Source organism: Symphalangus syndactylus, chromosome 16 (assembly GCF_028878055.3).
Source record: "Symphalangus syndactylus isolate Jambi chromosome 16, NHGRI_mSymSyn1-v2.1_pri, whole genome shotgun sequence".
NCBI classification, from domain to species: domain Eukaryota; kingdom Metazoa; phylum Chordata; class Mammalia; order Primates; family Hylobatidae; genus Symphalangus; species Symphalangus syndactylus.
In genome coordinates this window covers 12,259,090-12,276,048 of record NC_072438.2, presented here as the reverse complement: position 1 = coordinate 12,276,048, position 16,959 = coordinate 12,259,090, and the positions used below count along the sequence as shown (strand labels likewise).

Genomic DNA, 16,959 nt, shown 5'->3' with positions numbered 1-16,959 from the left:
CTGGGTGGAGAATGGCACCCACACAGGAACACCTTGTGCAAAGGTGCAGTGAGGTGAGGACACCTGAGCAGCTGAAACTCTCGCATGACGAGGGCAGGGGGTGCCCCTGTGGGAGCAGCAGGACCCAAGGCTGGAGGGCTCCACGGGGAGCTGCATCACAAAGACCACGAGGGCCGGGCTTGCAAGGTGACAAGGGAGACACCATCAGGTCCCACAGCAGGCCCCCTTCCCTTGGATATCAAAATCCAAGGATCCTCAAGTCCCTGATATAAAATGGTGCAGAATTTCCATATAAGCTACACACATCCTCCCAATTACTTTAAATCACCTCTAGATTACACATACTACTGGACACAATGTAAATGATACGTAAATCGTTATTACACTATATTATTGCTTAGGGAACAGTGACAAGAACAAAGTCTACATATTCAATACAGACGCAACCATCCTTTTTTTTCTGAATATTTTCTTTTTTTTTCCCCTTTCACCCTGTTGAGCAGGATTTTCTGAATATTTTCGATTCACAGCTGGTTGAATCTACAACATGGAACCCATGGATATGGGGGACCGACTATAACTGGTAGATGAACCCACAGAAGGGAGGAAATGAAATTGCCCAGGGAGAGTGACTGAGAAGAGACTCAGAGCCCAGGAACTCCAGCATTTAAGGGATAGGAGGGGGAATTGTTTTTTCCTAAAACTAAATACATTGATTACATTAAACTATTAAGTTTAATTTAATTTTCTTTACTAAATTCTAAGATGCAAAAAAGAAACTACTATTTCAAGACATTAAATTGTTATGTTATATGGCAAGACATAATAGATCCTTATCAGAACTATCAAAATACCTAAGAACCTTGGAAACGGGCTCTTCTTATGCTTACATGAGTAGCACTACCTTTATTTGATCAGCTTAACAAGTAAAAAGCAAACTTCTGCTTCAAAAAGACAATTTATTACAGATTTAGGCTGGGCACGGTGGCTCACACCTGTAATCCCAGCACTTTGGGAGGCCGAAGCCCGTGGATCACCTGAGGTCAGGAGATCGAGACCAGCCTGGCCAACATGGTGAGACCCCCATCTCTAGTAAAAATACAAAAAATTAGCTGGGCGTGGTGGCGGGTGCCTGTAGTCTCAGCTACTCAGGAGTCTGAGGCAGGAGAATCGCTCAAACTACAGTGAGCTGAGATTGTGCCATTGCACTCCAGCCTAGGTGACAGAGTGAGACTCCATCTCAAAAAACAAAACAAAAAAACACCCAGGGCCCTCTGACTGGCCATATGTCCAATAGGTAAGTGACCACCCCTATAAATCACCATTGAGGGGCTTCCAGCTACTCTCCTGCTCAGCCTGGAAGCAGCCAGTGTGAACCAGGGAAGCCTAGGGCTGGGAGAAATCGGCTCCAAGACTTGCAGGCTCCATTAGGTAGCACCGTTCTTACCTGTATACGATTCTTTCCCTCTGTAAATCTTCCAAGCCGCAACACAGCTCTGCAGCATAGAAAACAGCTCTCTGCTCATCAAAGCCGGGATTGCCCAGGTTGTAAATGTGAAACTTCAAATCCCCTCCATTCATAATGGTGAGCACCAAGCACAAGGCATCTTTGGTTTCATAAGCATAGGCTAAACTAACCTAAAGACAACAACATCACAAAAACAGATCACGAACTTGCTCTTTCATTGTTGATTTCCTCTATTTGCTAATGATATGCAAATAATCCGTGTTAGGTTTACAATCAGAACATGTGAATACTGTATGTTTCTGAGAAATGTACAGGACACAACACGTGCCTCTTGGACCTTGGCATACTGAAGATTTTACCGCAGCTGTGTAGCCAAAAGAGAGAACTTTCTACAGCTGAGCGAAGAAGTGGTGAAACTTCACCAAGATACTTGGGATCATGACTCCTCTGTGCTGTGCTCTCATCACTTGAGCCCTGACATCCTGTACTTCCTGGGCAACTGCATTCAGCACATAAGCTGTGCCCCACCAGCAGTGCAAGAGAGGTCTTACTGTGCCCCATCCTTCCAACATTTTGTGTTGTCAATCTTTTTAGTTCGAATCATGCTGGTGGAGTAGTCTCTTATTGTGGTCTTAATTTGCATTTCTCTATATATGCAAAGATAGGGGACACTTTCATATAATTAATAGCCATTTGGATCCTCTTTTGTGAAATATCTAGTCTATTTTTTCCGCCATTTTTCTATTGGTTTCTATGTCAATTCACATACACACACACACACCCTGCTGGGATTTTGACTGGGGCTGCATTCAATTCATTTAATCTATAGATCAATTAGGGGAAACCAGCATCTTTACAGCATCGGGTCTTCCAATCTGGGAACATGGTCTCCCCCCATTTATTTAGACCTTCTTTCTTTATTTTTTTGAGACAGAGTCTTGCTCTGTCGCCCAGGCTGGAGTACAGTGGTGCCATCTTGGCTCACTGCAACCTCTGTCCCCCAGGTTTCAAGCAATTCTCCTGCCTCAGCCTCCCGAGTAGCTGGGATTATAGGCACCTGCCACCACGCCTGGCTAATTTTTGTATTTATAGTAGAGATGAGGTTTCACCATGTTGGCCAGGCTGATCTCAAACTCCTGACCTCAAGTGATCCACCTGCCTCGGCCTCCCAAAGTGCTGGGATCACGGGCGTGAACCACAGTGCCCAGCCTCCTTCTTTAATTTCTTATAATAACATTTTACAGTTCTCAGTGTAGAAGTCTTGCAATTTTTGTCAGTTCTTTGCCTAGAACTATTTTTTAAGAGACGGGGTCTTGCTATGTTGCCCAGGCTGGACTCAAACTCCTGGGCTCAAGTGATCCTCCCATCTGAGTCACCCAAGAAGCTGGGACTACAGGTGCACACTGCCATGCCAGGCCTTTTCTTAGATTTTGATGTTTCTTGATGCCATTGTAAATGGTATCAGTAACATTTCCATTTTCTAATTGTTAGTGGCTGATTCACATTTAATCACTAGGTTAAATCCTTAATAGGTTATCTAAAAATCTGGGAATGTCTCCACATACGATGATGTTGTTTGAAAATAATGAGTTTTGGCCGGGCACACCATTCTCCTGCCTCAGCCTCCTAAGCAGCTGGGACCACAGGCGCCTGCTACCACACCTGGCTAATCCTTTGTATTTTTAGTAGAGACGAGGTTTCACCCATGTTAGCCAGGAGGGTCTCAATCTCCTGACACCTGCCTCGGCCTCCCAAAGTGCTGGGATTACAGGCGTGAGCCACCGCGCCCGGGCCCACACTGTGCTATTAAATTCAGATGCTGGCTGTGAAGGTACACTGTTTGGGAACATTTGTCCCCCTGCACAAAGCAGCTGACCTCAGGGCTAAGAAATAAATGGCTTGCAGGAAATAGCTCTAACACTACAAATCATTTTATAAATTCTCATTCACACTCTCCCTTCAACCAGTCTTCATACTTCAGTAGCTGCTACAGGACATATGTAATTAGGTAGAGAGAAACTGGGTTTGGAGATGAGAACCACACTATGCAATGCACACCATAAAGCCTGGAACTGCTCCCCTGAGCTCATACCAGTCCGCCCAATGTTCTGTCCTTCCCAGAAAGGTGAGAAGGTGGGATTTGGGCTTCATACAATTGGGATATACTAGTTGAGGGCCTAGTGGTAAACCTCCCAGAAAAAGGAAAAGATGGAAAACAGATTGAGGCCAGAGGGAGGAGGCCCACATGAGAAGAGGGGCTAGAGAAGGTATCCTCAGCCAGACGTGGTGGCTCACACCTGTAATCCCAACACTTTGGGAAGCTGAGGCAGGTAGATCACTTGAGCCCAGGAGTTCAAGACCAGCCTGAGCAACATAGGGAGATCTCACTTCTCTCTTTTTTATTTATTTATTTATTTGTTTTTGAGACAGAGTCTCGCTCTGTTGCCCAGGCTGGAGTGCAGTGGTGCAATCTCAGCTCACTGCAACCTCCATTTCCCAGGTTCAAGCGATTCTCCTGCCTCAGCATCCAGAGTAGCTGGGACTACAGGCACGCACCACCAGGCCCAGCTAATTCTTTTTGTACTTTTAGTAGAGACGGGATTTCACCATGTTGATCAGGCTGATCTCAAACTCCTGACCTCAGGTGATCCACCCTCCTCGGCCTCCCTAAGTGGTGGGATTGCAGGTGTGAGCCACCGCGCCTGGCCAGAGATCTCATCTCTAAAAATAAGAATAAAAATAAAAAAATTAAAACCTAGCTGGGCATGGTGGTGTGTGCCTGTGGTCCCAGCTGCTTGGGACGCTGAGGTAGGAGGATCACTTGGGCCTGGGAGGTCGAGGCTGCAGTGACCCAAGATCGTGCCATTGCGCTCCAGCCTGGACAACAGAGCGAAACCCTGTGTCAAAAAAAAAAGAGAGAGAGAGAGAGAAGCTATCCTCAAGCACAGCCAAGTCACAGTGTCCTGGGGGCCAGAGAAATTGACTGGAGGCTGACAGCAAACAGAGATAAGCTCTGGCTGGCTGTGATAAGGAAAAGGAAAGGGCAATTCACCAAGAAACACAAGGTAACTAACGGACCCGGACAAGCCTCTGCAAGCTGGCAGGTGTGAAGAGTGACAGAATGGGAGGCGGGGGACTACAGATTTATAACAAACCAGAAGTCAGAAGCAGTATCACTAGTTTTATGTTTTCTAGGGTTTGAATAAGAAAGAAGAGAGCTGTTACTAAAAACAAAACTGTTACTAAAAAGAGCAAAACCCCACATAAACTCAGAAACAAGAAATGACTTCCACGGCTTCAATGACAGTGAGCTGAGCGGCATGTCGGCTGACAAAAGTGCTACGAATCAAACAATGCGCAGTGAAGACTAAGAGTAGACACTTACTACGAATCTACTTTGCACTTTCTCCAGAATTCTTTTTTCATTTAGAGTCATAGCTTCACCTTTCCTCTTCTTTATTCTTTTTTTTTGTAGCTTTTTACAGGCATACATTTTTCCTGTGGCTCGCACTTGACAGGCACAAACCTAGTTTAAACAGCAAAATAAAGGAGGTTTATGTCCACCTGACATTTCTTAGGCCATACGAAGGAAACCGTTTGCTTGATGAGACCCTCACTGGCAGAGACCAGCAGCAGTGCATGAGGAGCTGAGACCGTTTCAAAGGTGGGTGTTGTCAGTGTGAGCTGGCTCCTCCTCTCAGTGACGCTCTGTGCTCTATCAACTCTAAGACAGTGTACAAATGGAACTAGTTGGCACAGGTGATCACGGTAAATCTGTTTAATTTTTAAATGTCCCCATATGTCTATTTTACTTTTTGTAAAAGTGCAAAAGTTTTAAAAAGTAAAACTGAAAAGATTCTTTTTCAGCTGGGCATGGTGGCTCATGCCTATAATCCCAGCACTTTGGGAGGCCAAGGCAAGCAGATCACCTGAGGTCAGGAGTTCGAAACCAACCTGGCCAACATAGTGAAACCCCGTCTCTACTAAAAATAAAAAAATAAAAAAATTAACCAGGCATGGTGGCGGGTGCCTGTAGTCCCAGCTACTCCAGAGGCTGAGGCAGGAGAATTGCTTGAACCCAGGAGGCAGAGGTTGCAGTGAGCCAAGATTGCGCCAGTGCACTCCAGCCTGGGTGACAGAGTGAGACTCCATCTCAGGATTCTCCTGCCTCAGCCTCCCGAGTAGCTGGGATTACAGGTGCCCACCACCATGCCTGGCTAATTTTTCTCGTATTTTTAGTAGAGACGGGATTTCGCCACGTTGGCCAGGCTGGTCTTGAACTCCTGACCTCAGGTGATCTGCCCACTTTGGCCTCCCAAAGTGCTGGGATTAACAGGTGTGAGCCACTGTGCCTGGCCTAAAAAGATTCTTGATTTTTTAATTTAAAAAGTCAAGAGTATAAGGAAATATGTTTCATAGAATTCACAATTTTCATATCTTTATTCTATCACTTCTTAAAGTAGTATTTATGTATTATTTTAACTTTATGTCATGAAAAATTTCCAACATACAAAAGTGGAAAAAATAGTATCATGAGCCTCAGGTTCTGGTCCCCCTGCCTCTGTGTCATCAACATTAGGCTGCTATTTCTTCCAACTCCCATCCACTGCACACCCCACAGGGGACTGCTTTAAAAGCAAACATAAGACATGATTTAATTTTATCTACCAATAAAATAATTTGGTGGTATAAAAGAAATACAAAGTTAATTGTGGAAAATATTGGAAGTAATAAGGACAGTGATAAAAACTCACCCGTAATTCCAAGATAATGACTGTTAATATTTTGCTCTATTTTATTCTAGGCCCACCTTCTTACATGGGTATGCAAGAATACATACCCTGTTCCCACCACCCCAGCCTTTGATGGCAAAACTGGTCTCATATTGTAAAATAGGTAATATTTCCTAACCTCCTTTTGAAAAATCTAATTGTGTGACTATTTTCCCATCATGAAATGTTTTCCTAAAATGCGACTATGCCAACATGTATTTAATCATTTTCTTACCATTAAGACTTGGCATAAAAATCTCTTCATATCTCTTTATCGTTAATTTAAAACAAATTATTCTAAGTGGAATGGGCAAATCAGAGAAAGGGAATGGAAAGCAGACAAGAGTGTCAGGCACTGTGCTAACAGCTGGGTGTGAACACTCGCTGGCTCACAGCAGCCTGGCAGGCAGGGCTGATTATTTCCCTGCTAGAGATGAGATCACGATGGCAGGCCCAAGATCACACTGCTGGAAGTGATATGACAGGACCCTGACCTCGGGTCTGCCCACGTCTGAAGTACGTGCTCTTTCCACTACAGTCTGCGGCCTAAAACCATAACAGCAGAGATGTCTACTCAATTCCCTTACCATTGCGCTCACTCAGGACCCTACAAATTAATTTTGGAGGACTTCAAGCATAAGCAAAAGAATTACTGTTGACAAAATAAAACCAACTAGGTTTGCTCTCTCAAGCCCACTGGAGGAAGTGCTAGCACTTGGAAAAAGCAAATGCACAATTAGAATCTGGATTAAAGGGCACCGAGGCTGTCCCCGCATTAGGGCTAGCAGGGCTCCTTCTGACAGGCATTCAGAGTAGGGGTGGGCTGACTGCTCACTGCCTCTGGGCCTTGACTGAGGGTACAACACCTCCAGAGCAAGTCTGTGGGAAACTGCCATGCTTTATTCGTGCAGCCAATCATTTGCTTGGGAACCCAAGTAAATCTGTTAAAAAGTAATCTGTACAATCACAATTATACTGAGTCTTTCTTGTCTTCTTTTTTATGTATTTATTAATATTAAATATTTAAATAGAGACGGAGTCTTGCCATGTTGCCTAGGCTGATCTGGAACTTCTGGGCTCAAGCGATCTGCCCACCTCAGCCTCCCAAAGTGCTAGGATTACAGGTGTGAGCCACCACGCCCAGCACCAGGTCTTTCACAATAGCTAAAATTTGCTAACATGTCCCTATTGAATCCTATTAGGACTGACATGTTTTAAAAACTTACATATGGCTATAATTAGACTTTCATTCCTTTATAAACACATGACCCATGTTCCAGAAATTTTTCCTCTGCTCTTTCACAAAATCTGAGTCTTTACATTTGCAGATCATTATAGCAAGAGTCAAAGTGAGAAAATGACTTTCCTGTTCTAGGACATATTCAAACAGAGGGTGGATTTCTTATAGAAATATCTATCATGGAGGGATTAGAGCAAGCATTGGATTGGATTAGGCAAAATATTCTTCACGGTCTCTGGAACTGTACCAGAGGGACAGTACTGTTACTTCTCCTGAAGTAATGACTATGTTGGCCAATTTCTTGTCATGTCAAGCTGCAGGTGCATAACAGATCTTGGTTGCAGTGTGCTGCCTCCTAGGTCAGCTTTCTAATTAACTTCAAGGCAATGCTAGTGGCTTTTGCTTTGAATTGTAATATGGGAGCAGTAATATCTGAGTCACACCCGGGCAGTGTAACCTGCTTCCGAGTTAAACATACAGTATTAGTTTGCCAATGGCTTGCCTGGCTCTTAGGGACTTAAAAGTTCTTGAACTCCATATGATCACTCCAGGTAACTAATAAGGTAATTAACACATCCTTAAATCCCCAGACCAGAACTGCTGCTGTTCTCCATCCACCAACTACAGTGGTCTCCATCTAGGAGACCCATCCTATTTAAACAACACCCCGGGCCAGGCATGGTGGCTCATGCCTGTAATCCCAGCACTTTGGGAGGCTGAGGAGGGCAGATTACCTGAGGTCGGGAGTTCAAGACCAGCCTGACCAATGTGGAGAAACCCCCTCTCTACTAAAAATACAAAAATTAGCCAGGTGTGGTGGCGCATGCCTGTAATACCAGCTACTCGGGAGGCTGAGGCAGGAGAATCACTTGAACTCAGGAGGCGGAGGTTGTGGTGGGCTGAGATCACGCCATTGCACTCCAGCCTAGGCAACAAGAGCGAAACTCTGTCTCAAAACAAAACAAAACAAAAAACAAACAAAAAAACACACCCCTCATGAGTCTGTGAGTCATTTCCTTAGGATTTTCTCAAATTGACACATTTCCAAACACCTTTTGATGTAGGTATGAGGTACATACATGTCCAAACAGAGTAGGGTTACATAAGTATATTTAATAATTCACTCTGTACTATGTGAATTTGGGACCAGTCTTAAATTTATGGAAATAGAATCATGGAAATTCCACAATACAGAAACAGAATCATCTTTCCATCTGGGCAAAGTGACTGAGCTGGGGCATCAAGCATGGGAACCAGCTTCTTCAGAACTATGAGGTAAAAGGTGAAGTCACCAAGAGAAGGGATTCTTAAAAACCTTTTGCTCAGAATTCCATATGGATTCTCACAGTTGGCAAAGATTATTCCCAAAATGGAACAGTGTACTGGGAGAGCTGATGCATTACCTGAAGCCATGTTCTCAGGACCTTGCTGCCCACCCAGCTAGCAGCACTGCTCTGAACTGGCTCCCGTTACTCACCTCTCCAAATCCGCCTTTTCCTAGAACTCTGTAATGTCTAAATGTGTTCTTTGTTACGGGTTGCCTAATCAATGAGAAAAACAAGTTTCAGGTCTCACATTGCATTGTTCTTTTAAAACAGAAAAGATTACTCAGTGCTTGTCTTCACCTCATTTATGGAACCATTTTGCTCAAAGGGGATGCCCGGGACAAAGGGTGTCTGTGCTCAGGGACTGTGGCTCCCTCTAGCAGGACAGCTCTTGACTTGCTCTAAGAGCAATTAATTCATCTTTTTTTTTTTTTTGAGATGGAATCTCACTCTGTCGCCAGGGCTGGAGTGCAGTAGCACGATCTCAGCTCACTGCAACCTCCGCCTCCTGGGTTGAAGCAATTTTCCTGCCTCAGCCTCCCAAGTAGCTGGGATTACAGGCGCCTGCCACTACACCCAGCTAATTTTTTTGTATTTTTAGTAGAGACAGGGTTTCACCATGTTTGCCAGGCTGGTCTCGAACTCCTGACCTCGTGATTCACACGCCTCAGCCTCCCAAAGTGCTGGGATTATAGGCGTGAGCCACCACCCAGCCAATTAATCTTAATTAACATTTAAGACACTGAGGCAAAAAGCAGAACAGTCTAATTATCCTTACTAACTAAAGATAGGTCGGAAACCAGCCAACACTAGGAAATATGTATGTTCATAACTCCTGGTATAGTCTTGGGTAGATCCCTCTCAACTTGTCAGAAAGCAGGTGAGGAAGATGACATATATACATTGTGCCATCCTTTGAAAAAAGAACCTCAAAGATGTTTATACCCAACACCTCAAAAACAGCATGTATAAGCAAGAACTGGAAATTTAATCAATCAATAATAATAGTACTAATAATAACACTAGTAGCAGCTAACACTTTTTTTTTTTGAGATAGAGTCTTGCTCTGTTGCCCAGGCTGGAGTGCAGTGGAGCCACCTCAGCTCACTGCAACCTCCACCTCCTGGGTTCAAGTGATTTCTCCTGCCTCAGCCTCCCAAGTAGCTGGGAGTACAGGTGCACGCCACCATGCCTGGCTAAGTTTTGTAGTTCTAGTAGAGACGGGTTTCACCATTTTGGCCAGGCTGGTCTCGAACTCCTGACCTCAGGTGATCCACCCGCCTCAGCCTCCCAAAGTGCTGGATTACAGGCATGAGCCACTGCGCCCAGCCCGCAGCTAACACTTTTTAAGCACTTATTTTGTGCACCAAACATTGTGCTACAAGCGTTGTACACACATTTCCCAGGTGATCCTAGCAATGGTCCAAGGAGGCAGATTCTATAATTACCTGTAATTTATAGAACAAGGACCTGCCACTCATACAGGCTAAGCCACTTACCTGAGGCCACATAAACAGTAAGAGGCTGAGCAGGGTTTAACTGCCAGGTCTCACCCACTGCATCCTATTCTATCACTAAAAATCTAAGCTAAGTTTTATTTTCTAGCCACTGAACCAACAGGGATACCTGCCATTTTAAAAAGAGAGAACAGAGTCTATTAAATTAGAAGAAATGGTATAATACTAATACTTATGAAAATTTCTGTATAAAAATATCATATACAACTCAAAATTTCTAATTGTATTTTGAAAGATGGAAAAGTCTATGCCAATCAGTATGCATTGTGAGAAGTTAACACTTGTTTTATTGAGGTCTCTTTTCTTTTTTTCTGTTTTAGAGATGGGGTCTTGCTACATTGCCCAGGTTGGAGTGCAGTGGCTATTCACAGGCATGATCATCCCATATTATAGCCTTGAAGTCTTGGGCTTAAGCAATCCTTCAGCCTCAGGATCCTGAGAAGCTGGGACTACAGGCGTATGCCACCTTAACTGGCTTTTATTGAGTTTAAAATTAGAACATACCTTTCCAGCCATTTCCATTGTAAAAATTGAGAAAAATATGAGCTTTCTTGGTATTCTTCAAATGGTTCCCCTCTTAAGTAGTTATGGGCAACTCTAGAAAAAGATTTTTAAAAATTATATACATTTGTCGTATTAAGAAGTAAAAACAAGTGTGTTTTAGTGCATTAATAGGCACTGAGTATGGGAAAGTCAATCATTACACACAATTCAATATTTTGAATTTGCAATTACAGAAGTCCACGTTAGGTTCTAATGTTATAAGTGAAAATAGAAGTGAAATAGAATGAATGAAAAAAGCAGTGTAACAGAAGGATGCATTCCCTTCTTGGGAGTGAGGGTGTCAGCTGTTCTGTTGTCAAGTAGCATGCTTCCCATGTGCAAGACACAGTGGAAGGGTCCTCTGGAGGACAGCATAGAAGTCAAAGCCATGGGCTGCTGCAAGTCCTGCTTCAGCCACTCACTGGCTGAGGGACCTGAGCCAACTTATCCAACCTCTATAGCCTCAGTTTCTCCTTCTGTAAAACAGAGATAATAATCATGCCTATTTCATATGGTTATTGTGAGCAGGTAAATGCATTAATACTTCCAAGTATTTATTATTGTTTTGTTATTTTTTGTTGTTGTTGTTATTTAGAGACAGGGCCTCACTCTGTTGCCCAGGCCGGAGTACAATGGACAATGGCACAATCAGGGCTCAATGCAGCCTTGAACTCCTGGCCTCAAGCAATCCTCCCATCTCAGCCTCCCAAAGCGCTGGGACTACAGGTGTGAGCCACAAAGCCTAGCCTTATTATTGTTGTGTTATTACCATTACATGTCTCTTAGTGCACATGTACAAGAAAGAGTTTAGGGTACGTACATGTCCAGGAGAGGGATGTGAAGGATAAAAGTGTGGACTGAAAGATTGGCCCTTCCTGGCTTCTGTGACATCCCAGATGAAGACAGGAAGAAATCTGATTCTTACCACAATGTCCCAGGACCAGTATCAGAGAGCAAAGACCAAGCCTGTCCTGTCTGCCATACCAGAGAAGCAATCAAATGGAGCCATGGAGCCAACATCTCTTTTCTTTTTTTTTGGTCTGGCTCTGTCACCCAGGCTGGAGGGTAGTGGTGAGGTCACAGTTACTGCAGCCTTGACCTCCAAGGTTCAATTGATCCTCCCACCTCAGCCTTCTGAATAGCTGGGACTACAGGCATGCACCACTATGCCTGGCTAATTTTTGTATTACAAACAGGGTTTCGCCATGTTGTCCAGGCTGGTCTCGAACTCCTAAGGTCACGCAATCCTTCCGCCTTGGCCTCCCAAAGTGCTGGGATTATAGGCATGAGCCATGGCGCCCAGCCAGAGACATTTTTTTGGAAAGCAGTTCAAATCACAAACACTAGAATATCATTAATGTGAATATCCAACAAGAATAAGTAAAAGATTACTTGAAATTGAAAATCTTTTTTTTTTTTTTTTTTTGAGGCAGAGTTTTGCTCTTGTTCCCCAGGCTGGAGTGCAATGACGTGATCTTGGCTCACCACAACCTCCGCCTCCTGGGTCCAAGCAATTCTCCTGCCTCAGCCTTCCTGAGTAGCTAAGATTACAGGCATGTGCCACCATGCCTGGCTAATTTTGTATGTTTAGTAGAGACAGGGTTTCTCCATGTTGGTCAGGCTGGTCTCGAACTCCCGACCTCAGGTGATCCACCCACCTCGGCCTCCCAAAGTGCTGGGATTACAGCATGAGCCACCATGCCCGGCCTGAAAATCTTTACTCTACATTTACTCTAATCCATTTTCAGAGGAGGGGGCCGAGGGACAGAGGGAAGGGTTCTAGTCCAGTGCCATACACCTGGCTAGGAGAAAGATGGGATGCATGCCATTTATCTGTGGGGTGTGGAACTGGCCACTGAATTCTCACTAAAGGAATAAGCATCTAAACCACCCAGCTCCTCAGTGTGCAGAGAACCCACACCTCAAGGGAAAGCCAGATAGAGAGAGAAAGCCTTGTTTTTTATTTTATTTATTTATTTATTTATTTATTTATTTATTTATTTATTTAATTTATGAGACAGTCTCGCTGTGTTGCCCAGGCTGGAGTACAGTGGCTGGAGTACAGTGGAGTACAGAGAAGGCTCATTACAGCCTCCACCTCCCAGGTTCAAGTGATTCTCATGCCTCAGCCTCCAGAGTAGCTGGGATTACAGGCACACACCACCATGCCTGGCTAATTTTTGTATTTTTTTGTAGAGATGGGGTTTCTGTATGTTGACCAGGCTGCTCTTGAACTCCTGGCCTCAAGCGATCTGCCCACCTCAGCCTCCCAAAGTGCTGGGATTACAGGCGTGAGCCACCGCGCCCGGCCTGTTTGTTATTTTAAAGGCAGCCACATCATTAAAACATCACAGGTTCCAGCTCCAGCCCCACCATGCTCTGGCTGCACAGGCTTAGGTGCACCACTCCCTGTCACAAGTGAGCTGCAACAGCCTCTCCGGCTCATCTCCTGGACCCCATCTTCCCTCTCTTCATCCTCTAAATTGCAGCCAGAGCAGTCTTTTAAAACACAATGAATATGTCATCTACTTGCTCTCAGAGCAAAGAACAAACTTGCTCATGGCTCCCTGGGCCTCCGTTTCCTCCCCTGTGACATGAGTGACTGTCTGCACACATACACAAAGCACTGCGGATTTGGGGCCTGATCACCTCAGAAACTGTTCTTTCATCCACATACATAAAGAAACTGAATTTAGCCAAAGTGCTTTGCCTCGGAATTTTCCTTGGAAACGCCCTGAAAAAAGATGTTTTTGGTGAGTACCTAGGTCTGAAAAAAATCTTTTTGTCCTAGACACAAGCAGAGCAGAGAGGGCCTGGAGTCGCCACAGGGATGCTAGGATACTGGTGCTAAATGATGGGACTCCTTTCAGTGTGCCTCGTGTATACATGGAATTATTACTCTTCATTCACCTCTTTCTAGAGGAAGTAATCATTTTAATGTGTAAAGTACAGTTGACCCTTGAACAATGTGGGTTGAGCCGCCAGGAGCCACTTATGTGTGTATTTTCTTCCGCCTCTGCCACCCCTGAGACAGCAGGACCAACCCCTCCTCTTCCTCCTTCTCCTCATATTTTCTTCCGCCTCTGCCACCCCTGAGACAGCAACACCAGCCCCTCCTCTTCTTCCTTCTCTTCAGCCTCCTCAACATGCAGATGACGAGGATGAAGACCTTTATGATGACCCATTTCCACTTTATGAATAGGAATTATATTTTCTCTTCCTTACGATTTTCTTAGTAACACTTAATTTTTTCTAGCATACTTTATTGTAAGAGTATAGCATATAATACATATAACATACAAAATATGTGTTCATCTGCTGTTTCGGTTATCAGTAAGGCTTCTGGTCAACAGTAGGCTAACGGTAGTTAAGCTTTTGGGGGAGTCAAAAGTTACACAGAGATTTTCAACTGCGCAGAGGGTTGGGTGGTGTCAGCGTCCCTAATGCCCATGTAGTTCAAGGATCAACTACACTCTAGGAACTTGTCTTATGCAGAGAAACCTCCTGAAAGCTGTCTGCCTTGGGGTTAGTCACAGATAATATATGCAGGGCTCAGCATGAACCACTTACCTAGTACATTCCTCAAAGACTTTTTTGGAAGGCTTCTCCTCCTTCAGTCCCCATCTACATTCTGTCACAACATCTGGAGGTATCTCTGGTAAAGGGGCTGCCAACTTAATACAGTACAAACCAAATACATAACCATTAGTGATTTCATAACTTACTAGTGAACAGAACCTAATGCCTATTGTAAACAAATGAAACACAAAGTGTATAAAACGAAAGTCCAAGTGCCACCTGGACCCTCCACCCCTGTCCCACTCTCCAGAGTTCTGCTGCCGTCTGCCTTTTCAGATCTTCTCCGATGCATATCAAAACACACACAGGGCCAGATGCAATGGCACACGCCTGTCATCCCAGCACTTTGGGAGGCCGAGGTGGGTGGATCACCTGAGGTCAGGAGTTTGAGACCAGCCAACATGGCGAAACTCCGTCTCTACTAAAAATACAAAATTATTAGCTACGTGTGGTAGGTAGCTACTTGGGAGGCTGAGGCAGGAGAATCACTTGAACCTGGGAGGCGGAGGTTGCAGTGAGCTGAGATTGCGCCACTGCACTCCAGCCTGGGCAACAAGAGCGAAACTCCGTCTCCAAACCAAACCAAACCAAACAAAAACACACACACAAAGAATGGAAAGCAGGGTCTCAAAGAGGTATCTGCACACCCATGTTCATTGCAGCATAATTCACCATAGCAAAAAACAACCCAAGTGTCTGTGGATGAATGGATAAACAAAATGCAGTATATACATAGAGTGGAATATTATTCAGCCTTTTAAAAAAAGGAAATTCTGAAATACGCTACAACTTGGATAAAACTTTTGGACATTATGTTAAATGAAATAAGCCAGTCACAGCCGGCATGGTGGCTCACCCCTGTAATCCCAGCACTTTGGGAGGCAGAGGTATGTGGATCAGTTGAGGTCAGGAGTTCGAGACCAGCCTGGCCAACATGGTGAAACCCTGTCTTTACTAAAAATACAAAAATTAGCCGGGCGTGGTGGCAGGCACCTGTAATCCTAGCTACTCAGGAGGCTGAGGCATGAGAATCGCTTGAAGCTGGGAGGCGGAGGTTGCAGTGAGCCGAGATCGTGCCACTGCCCTCCAGCCTGGATGACAGAGCGAAACTCTATCTCAAAAATAAATAAATAAGCCAGTCGCACAGTGACAAATCCTGTATGATTCCACTTATATATGGTCCCTAGAGTAGTCAAATTCACAGAGACATAAAGTAGAATGGTGGTTGCCAGGTGCTTGGAGAGAACTGGGAATTGTTTAATGGATGCAGAGTTTCAGTCCTGTGAGATGAAAAGGTCGGTTCTGGAGATTGGCCGCAAAACAAGGTGAATATATTTAACACTACTAAAGTGTACACTTACAAATGGTGACAGTGGTAACCTTCATGTTACGTTTTTTTATCACAATTAAAAATTAAAAATCAAACACACACACCTCTCCAGATAGACAGTTTCTTTTTCCTCATGCAAATGGGAAAAATATATGTACAGTTTTGTGGTTTTTCTGGAGACAGAAAATCTCGGCTCATTGCAGCCTCCACCTCCTGGGCTCATGCAATCCTCCCACCTCCACCTCCCAAGTAGCAGGGACTAAGGGCGCATACCACCACACCTAGCTAGTTTTTTTGAGATGGAGTCTTGTTCTGTGGTCCAGGCTGGAGTGCAGTGCATGATCTTGGGTCACTGCAAGTCCCGCCGCCTGGGTTCAAGTGATTAGCCTGCCTCAGCCGCCTGAGCAGCTGGGATTACAGGTGCCCGCCACCACGCCTGGCTAATTTCGAACTCCTGACCTCAAGTGATCCTTTGGAAGGCTTCAGCCTTCCAAAATGCTGAGATTCCAGGTGTGAGCCACTGTGCCCAGCTGTACCTAGCTAATCTTTGTATTGTTTGTAGAGACAGTGTTTCACCACATTGCCCAGGCTGGTCTTGAACTCCTGAGCTCAATTGATCTGCCCACCTCGGCCTACAAAATTGCTAGGATTACAGGCATGTGCCACTGTGCCCAGCCTGGGTCCAGTGTTTAAAGCCTGGCAAACACGGTGAAACCCCATCTCTACTAAAAATACAAAAAATTACCCGGGCGTGGTGGCAGGCGCCTGTAGTCCCAGCTACTCGGGAGGCTGAGGCAGGAGAATGGCATGAACCTGGGAGGCGGAGCTTGCAGTGAGCCGAGATCGCACCACTGCACTCCAGCCTGGGCGACAGAATGAGACTCCGTCTCAAAAAAAAAAAGAACCAAGTAAGTCAAAAGCATGAAAGCTAAGACCCATTAAAGCTTTTAGGAAAAAATGTTATTTTTAGTCCAAGAGAGACAAATAAAATTCTCCAACTCTATATTCTGAAAACTTTAAATACACTGAATCAATTTTCTAAGAGATCTAATTGTTAATTTCCTCATGACATCAAACAAAAATGCAAAAGAGGAACATTTATAATAAATTAAAGCTTTTTAAGATTAATTAATTAATGTTGGGAGGTAGTTTTGAGACAGGGTCTTACTCTCTTGTCCAGGCTAG

At 44.5% G+C, this 16,959-nt stretch overlaps 1 protein-coding gene across 17 annotated transcripts in view; it reads right to left on the bottom strand.

Annotated features, from left to right (window-relative positions):
• The window catches only part of GRK4 (G protein-coupled receptor kinase 4), a 65,686-nt gene that overhangs the window by 18,750 nt on the left and 29,977 nt on the right, over window positions 1-16,959 (bottom strand). For 15 of the 17 annotated variants that reach the window (XM_063619695.1, XM_063619697.1, XM_055245566.2 and 12 more), the window contains 5 exons: window positions 14,436-14,539; window positions 10,827-10,919; window positions 8,958-9,021; window positions 4,854-4,994; window positions 1,448-1,638 (listed from right to left, as the gene is read on the bottom strand). In XM_063619695.1, coding sequence (XP_063475765.1) covers window positions 1,448-1,638; window positions 4,854-4,994; window positions 8,958-9,021; window positions 10,827-10,919; window positions 14,436-14,539 — 593 coding nt within the window. The remainder of the gene's footprint in view (window positions 1-1,447; window positions 1,639-4,853; window positions 4,995-8,957; window positions 9,022-10,826; window positions 10,920-14,435; window positions 14,540-16,959) is intronic. The other 2 variants (XM_055245571.2, XM_063619694.1) reach the window with 2 other exon arrangements.